The 7,440-nt window shown below is 33.6% G+C and overlaps 1 protein-coding gene across 7 annotated transcripts in view; it reads left to right on the forward strand.

Moving 5' to 3' along the window:
- The window catches only part of LOC139685756 (adenosylhomocysteinase-like 1), a 186,070-nt gene extending 184,446 nt beyond the window's left edge, over positions 1-1,624 (forward strand). For all 7 annotated transcript variants that reach the window (XM_071582825.1, XM_071582829.1, XM_071582830.1 and 4 more), the window contains one exon: positions 175-1,624. In XM_071582825.1, coding sequence (XP_071438926.1) covers positions 175-181 — 7 coding nt within the window. In that variant the 3' untranslated portion in view covers positions 182-1,624. The remainder of the gene's footprint in view (positions 1-174) is intronic.
- Positions 1,625-7,440: the final 5,816 nt, after the last annotated feature.

Consider the following 7,440-nt stretch of genomic DNA (forward strand, 5'->3'; position numbering starts at 1 on the left):
TTATAGAAACCACTCGGTCCCCAACATCTGGAAATAATTATGGTTAACTTAATTAATATGTGCTACTACAATCCTTTTTTGGCAATGTCCTTCATTAGTGCACAGTATAATGACAAGCATTTAATGATATTTGAAACATTTACTCAATTGTCATTTACTTAATTGTCATTTCAGGTACTAATCCAATTGTAATGGAATCTTCTGTGAATAAATCAACTGGTGTTTGGACTTTGTTCGTAGAAGACTCCTGTAGAATGTTGTGCTCTGAGAAAATTAGGATTAAAACATTTACTAATGAGAAGAGGAAATAGGTTGTAATTTATTCATGTATGAATTTGAATCAGTTGTTCTTATGTTTTCTAGAGGAGGAAGGGATTCAAGTGCATTCATATTTGAAGTTTATTTAATGCTCAATTTGAGTCTGGTACACAATTTCCACTGTTTGTAAAGGGTGTAATTCAGTTCTTTCAAATTACTTATCTTTGTTCAGCTCATTAGAGATAATAATTTGGTTAGAAGCAATACACAGTAACAAAATCAAGTGTAAAACTCAGGTGGTGGAATATTTTATGGAAACCTGGAGGTGGTGGAATACTTTATTTAATGAGCAGTCCCATTTAATTGTCTTTTTGGTGCATACTGAAAGAATTGTGAGTGTACATTATCTGTATATTTACATATAAGGTCTTTGGAGTCAATGCAATCTTTTATTTTTAATAAATACAATTACTGTTAATACCGTACTTTTTCCAATACATTATCGATTGAGCATTGCAACCAAAAGATGTATCTGTATATATGTGATACAAGGTATCCATGGTTGCTGATGATTACACTGAATATGAATCAAACAAGTTGTTAAGTATTTTCTGTAGCCACACTTGTACTGATAAATGGCAAAATATGGTGTTATAATTTATATCCTGTAATACTTTTTGGGAGAATTTGCCATTCTCATTCACCTTTTTAAGTTTGATCAATGTGTTTCAATTATTTCATCAGATATACTAAGTAATATTTTATTTTAAAATATGACTTCAGAATGGCTGAAAAGCATTTTAAATAATTCCTTGGTTTCACATTAAGGAATTTCTTTTTCCATTGTATAAAAAACTTTGCATGTTGGAACAAATGTTGAGATGATGTAATACCTGTGTAATTAATTGTGGTACATGATGAAATGGTGGTTTCATACCAAACTACTATTATTTGTTGTCCCTGAAAAAGAAACTTCTGAGAATAGTAGTTGATCTTTCTAACCTGTCTTATATCCTCCCCTTATTACTAATTATTGATGGTTACCCAGTTTTTGTTGTAATTTTAGTTAGCTTCTTTGTTCTTAAATATTTCATTTTGCTAATTATATAGAGTAACATGTAATGCTTAGTAGTAATTTAGTACAATTTGTTGTGAAAATACAAAGCATAACTGGTTCCTATTTGAAACACTATTATTTTATGTCATTTGAATGACAGTAGAATTTCCGTTGTATGAGTTTTACATCTTTGTTCTAAGTAGTACTGGCACATGTTATGTATTTTTGGGAAGCTGTTGACCTGCTCTACCAACCGAATATAGTAAAAAAGTTGATTGAAAGTTGGTTAAATAAAATTGTTCAATTCCACTTGTTTTTGTATTTCAAATTATTGAAAACTATTTACTTGGGTATTCTATTATATGGACTTAGTTTGCATATTAAGTAGAAATTTGTGAACTTCAAAGTGTGGAGGAGCTTAAAATTAAGTATCTGTATGATATTAATTGTATACATTTGCTCTTTTTCTTTGAAATATTAGTTCCAGTTTGAAATATTATCTCCAATGCTATTAAACATGAAAACCAGTACTTAATACTTAGTACAATACCAGACTACCAGATTCAGTGATTAAAATGAGAGAGCAATGGCCACTGTATCTTAAAATAAAATTCATCAAATCCAATTCATGTGAAAGTATCAGTTAAGACCTCGTATTATCTAGTTGAAAAGAGTTATTATTAGTCACCTAATGTGCTGGTAAAAATTCTAAAATAAATCTGAAAAACAGACTGATATTTTCTAAGGTGAGAGGGCATGCCCGAAAGTAAGTTTGGTTACAAGTCTTTTAAGTCTCCTCCACTCTACTCACTCAACACATTACTGGTGGGAGATCTATTTCATTTTGTCAGCAAATAAGATAACTTGGAGCAATTAATTGAAGCAATTTGCACCTTTTCGACATGTATTTGTTCAACATTATAGAAACTATTATAAGACAATATACAGCATGCGGAAGGCCAATAGTAAATGTCCCTAAAACATGCCTGCATAGGGAAATGAATTTCATATGCAAAATAACTCATTCATATCCAATCTCATTAGTCATGACGTTTTTATAGGGCACTAAAATGGACCAAAATACCTCTCTGTAGGTAATTTGTAGAATTGCTTTATGTATTGGACATACATAGATATTGCACCAGAATATATAATTTCAGCATGAACATGGAATTGTGCCATTGGACTCGATTTTAACCTTATTAATTTAAATCATTACAGCAATATTGATGAACTCTTGTATAATTTTCAGTATCCATCTGAGAGTTTTTGATAAATTCATTATTAGACCTCCTGCATGATGTGTGTATTTGTGTGGCAGTTTTATTTAAATTTGCGTGAATTGGCATTTGGTAATGTAAAAAAAGATCTGGGCTGCAAACTTCCATAAGTTTTATATGCATGCACATTTGGTTATGCTGTCATAACAGAGAATGGCATTACTGAAATCAGCACATGAATATTACCGACAGAGGTCTAGCTTTGATTAACTTAAGTTAAACATGTTGTAAAACTGATGTAGGTATAATTTCAATATTCCTAAGCCGGCTTGGATGACCCTTTCATGCTTAAATAATATTGAAAAATATTCTGGAAAAGTGGGCTTAGTTCATGCCTATGGCCATAGGTTGGCTCTGTCCATAGAGTGATATTAATTTGATGCTAATAATGTGCATACATATTTGCATTGTTATACCTGCCTAATAATGAGTGTTTTAAAGTGACATCTTCCTTTTATAAAGGGGAAATGAATAAAAATGTGCAATTTTTTATTTAAATGTCTGACAATTATTTGGAGAACCAAGTTTGCATATCATTTGTCCTCTTTATTGATTTGGAGTGCAGGGGTCATTAAAAATGTGTAAATTATAGTTTATTTTTATGGATAACTTCATTTTCAGTATTTATCTATTTATTTATAAACATGATGCCAATGGATATTTTCAGGTGGCAATGTTTCACACTGCTCCTAACTTCAGTCTTATAGATATAATCTAAGCCATTTTTGGAAAAGGTTTGAATAGTTAATCAAATATGTAATTGATTTCTCTTGCATACTTGATAAAACTATGACAACCCCTCTACACTTTGAGTACCTACAAGAGAGATAAGTAAAATTATGTGAGATGATGTAACCCATAGGTCCCAAGCCATATTTATTTTACAAATGATGGAATATTGCAATTCATCACTCTACATATAATTGCTCCTCAACATTTTTCTTCAACTCAGCCAAAAAGACTAAAAGCTTCAAGGTGACAAAATATTATTTTATGAGTACCAAATACTTCTGTCTCATAGAGCACACTTTCTTAATTAATGGCCGTTGTTAAAGTATACTCTTTCACCTATAAATATTTAAGAGGATACCTGTCCTATCCTGTCTGGACACCTTTTTGCATTGGGTTGGCAATCTGTCCTCATGTTCTGTTTAAAGTGAATGTATTTTAGTATGACATTTTGCATTTAAACCTTTTATTTTTTTCTCAGCACATAATGAATGGGTGCCTAGGGCCTATATTTGTGTTAGTCTGACATAGACTTATGTTTAAATGGTAACCCTTAATTTTCCATTACAGCATACATTCTGCATATTGCTGAAAGTCTTCTTTGATTAATATTAAATACAAATGGGCGAATCAATCAATCAGCTGTCTCATTCATTAGGTAGTCAAGGATAACTACTTATCCCTAGGCTGCACGCTGGAATCCTGCCAAAGGCTTGTATGTTATGTCATTGGATGTTGAAATTGTAGGGACTTGATGTCAAGATTAAGTGGGATAATATGGAACAAGGAAAATCAATCACAATACCAATGAATTCTAATTTTTAAGGAATTATTGTGAAATCTTTTCTGCTATAAAATGGAAAGTTATATTGTTATAAGATGTTTTTTTTTAGCAGTACCTACTATAGGATTGAAATAATACTTTGTGATAAAAAGTGAAGTGATAGTTACAAGTTTCATGTGCAGATTCTTTCTACTACCAATGGTGATCTTAGAATATTTTATCACTACCTACTAATCATCCTGGAAAAACTTAAAGGTTATTCCATCAATGCTATAGAATATACGAAACTACACTGCAGGAACTCATTGATATTTTGGTTTTACGTTGCAGCATGCCACAGCAATTTTAAAAATTTCAATATGCAAAAAGAAGGTAATAATTTTTAGTAGAAATGCTCTGGAATTTAACACCAAAAAATACCTTGTGGACTCACTGAAGTCTCCCTCTTGGTTGATTACTCTCACTATATTGATTCAGTTATTTTAAACAAGTTCCTAAAATTTCCGCATGGCTCCATCACTTTGAAGATTAAATATGTAGCAAAAATAGGAACATACCTACTTGACAGCATTCAATTTTCCTTCAACAGGCCTGTGATTTAATTTCTGTGGAAAAAAGACAAAAAAATGACATGCCTCGATGCTATTAGTTTAGCTAACAAAAATTTGTTGGAATGCAAGTTAAATTGCCTGTCTGCATATAAGATAAATTACAGAAGTGTAACAATCTTGAAAAAGTTAGAATTTTAATAACTTTTTAAGTGCTTGTGTCCAAAGTCAAATAGTCATGGACCTGATTAGTGAATACATTGATGGGGGACTAAGAATAAATCAGAATAAGGCCACCATGTTCTGTGGCAATAGAGTAATGATTACTGATAAGAATGATGCATGAAATTATAACATATTTGAACACCATAATTGAAATAAAAGAAAAATTAAATGTTTAGTTTGATTTTCTATTAAAAAATAGACACCAATGTGTGGTGGAATCTTGAATAATTCTTTCTGGGAAGTAAAGTTTTCCCATAAAGTGAAATACCTGTTTAGTTAAGCAATTTTTCCCCTATGAATTAATGTAGAATATGATAATACTTGCCATGCCAAATAAAAGAAATGATTTATAAGGTTTATTAAAAGAAGATTATATAAAATTAGGTAAGGATCATAGATCATCTTCTTTTCTTCTATTGTGGAATGAACCAACCTGGAATGTGAGCTCAATTTGTAAAAACAAATAAAATTGATATGAATTATTTATGATATTTTCCTTATTCTTTTTTACCAGAAAGTTGTCTGGAGACATTAGCTCTTGCTGAAACTTCAACATGTTGTGAAACTGGACTCAGCATTATTATTATATAAATTTCTAGCGTGCATAGCCACAGCCTCATTATGGTGATGCTTCTCAATGTACAATGCAACAGAGTCTCATGCTTTCCCATGACCCCCATATCACATTTAGCCAAATGCTCTGGACTTTACACGTCTTTTCACTGATGGAGTTTCTGAATATTAAACGAGATTTAATTTTCAAATTGAGGTTTGCATGGGCACAAAATAGCAGCATGAGATGGCCTTTCATTGGCTTGTGACCAGGAAGTGCATTTGGGGAAGAGATGCAAAACTGATGGAACCAAATCAGGCAAATAATGTGGGTGTGGCAACAATTCGTATCTTAGTTCACTTATGTTTGCTATGGCAATGACACTTGTCTGTGGGCATGCATTGTCTTGATGGAAGATGACTTTCTTCCTTGCCAAACCTGGCCTTTTTTCATGTATCTTCTGCTGTAGTTGTTCCAGGGGGTTCATGTAATATTGTTCAGTAATTGTTAAATCAGTAAAAATCCCTTTTGCATCCCAGAAAATTAAAGCCATCAACTTTCCCGCTGACCGTATTGTCTTTGCTTTCTTGGTGGTGGTGAATCAACATGTTTCCACTGTTTTGACTGCTGCTCTGTCTCTGGCGTAGAGCAGTGAACCTAAGTTTCATCTGTCATCACAAACTGGTGCAGAAAATCTTATTGGATGCTCTTAAATCAGATCAAGCATTGTTTGGAAATTTCCATTCTTTTGTGATCCTACATTAGCATTCCTAGTCCCTATCTATCAGATAATTTCCTCATATCCAATGCCACTGTTAAAATGTGATATGCCCACCAAAATGACATCCCTACATCAATTTTTCACACTTTCATTAGGTGATCCTCCACTTTTGCTAATATAATGCACTTGTGCTATAGTTTGTGGGGTTGTGACACATTGTGACAAACCACTACATCGTTTGTCTTCTAGGCCAAAGTTGAATGTGAAGGAGCAAAATGTTCTGGAAGTCAGTATGAATTTTCTTTCAAACCACTCTCAAACGGGGAGTTGGGATGGGCAGTGTTAGCAAAAAGTGTAAGGCAGGGTTGCCCATTATCACCGTTTTTGTTCTACATATATGTGGAGGAAATGATTAAAGGGGCATGGGAAGAACTGGAATAGGGAATAAAAGTCGGCAGAGAATTCGTAGAATCAGTTAGATTTGCTGATGACCAAGCTTCAGTTTGTCAGTCAGCCAAGGGGTTTCAATCATTGATGAGAAAATTGTAAATTCAGTGGGACAGATATGGGATGAGAATCAATGTTAATAAAACAAAGGGGTTTGTTGGGAGAAATCCTATGGAGGCAGGAAAAGTGGATGAAGGGGGTATTGACCGGCAGTGGGATGTTGAAGACTGTGATAGAGGGGAGAATGGGAGGAAAACGAGAAAAGGGCAGGAAGGGGTTACCGATGTTGGACGGGATGAATGGAGGAAGGAAGTACACAGATATGAAGAGGGGCTTGTTGCAGAGCAGGGAGTAGGGTTGTGTTTTGTCAGGAGAAACAAAATATTTATTTGGTTGTTTTGTCCATCCAAAACCTACCCTAACCAGTAGAATACACACACACACATGTATATATATATATATATATATATATATATATATATATATATATATATATATATAATATATATATTATATATATATATATATATACAAAACCATAAACACAGTAATCAACCCAAAGGTCGGTTTGGTAGGTGATGGTAGAGTTCACCCAGTACTAAGCCCGATGGCGTGTGAAATTCACACATCAGGGTAGGGGTGCCAGTTCCTTTCCCTGTGCCGGTTATGGTTTCCCAGGAAGATCTGGTACCCGAAAAAACACACAGCTTGGGTGGAGCTGCAGGTGCCCAGAGTGCCTTTCCCGCGACTCGAACCCGGGACCCTCCGGTCAGTAGTCCAACGCTCTACCCCTTGGACTACCGCGACCCACACACACACATATATATATATATATATA

This window comes from Hetaerina americana, unplaced genomic scaffold, assembly GCF_022747635.1.
Source record: "Hetaerina americana unplaced genomic scaffold, ioHetAmer1.1.p SCAF_12, whole genome shotgun sequence".
Classification (NCBI taxonomy): domain Eukaryota; kingdom Metazoa; phylum Arthropoda; class Insecta; order Odonata; family Calopterygidae; genus Hetaerina; species Hetaerina americana.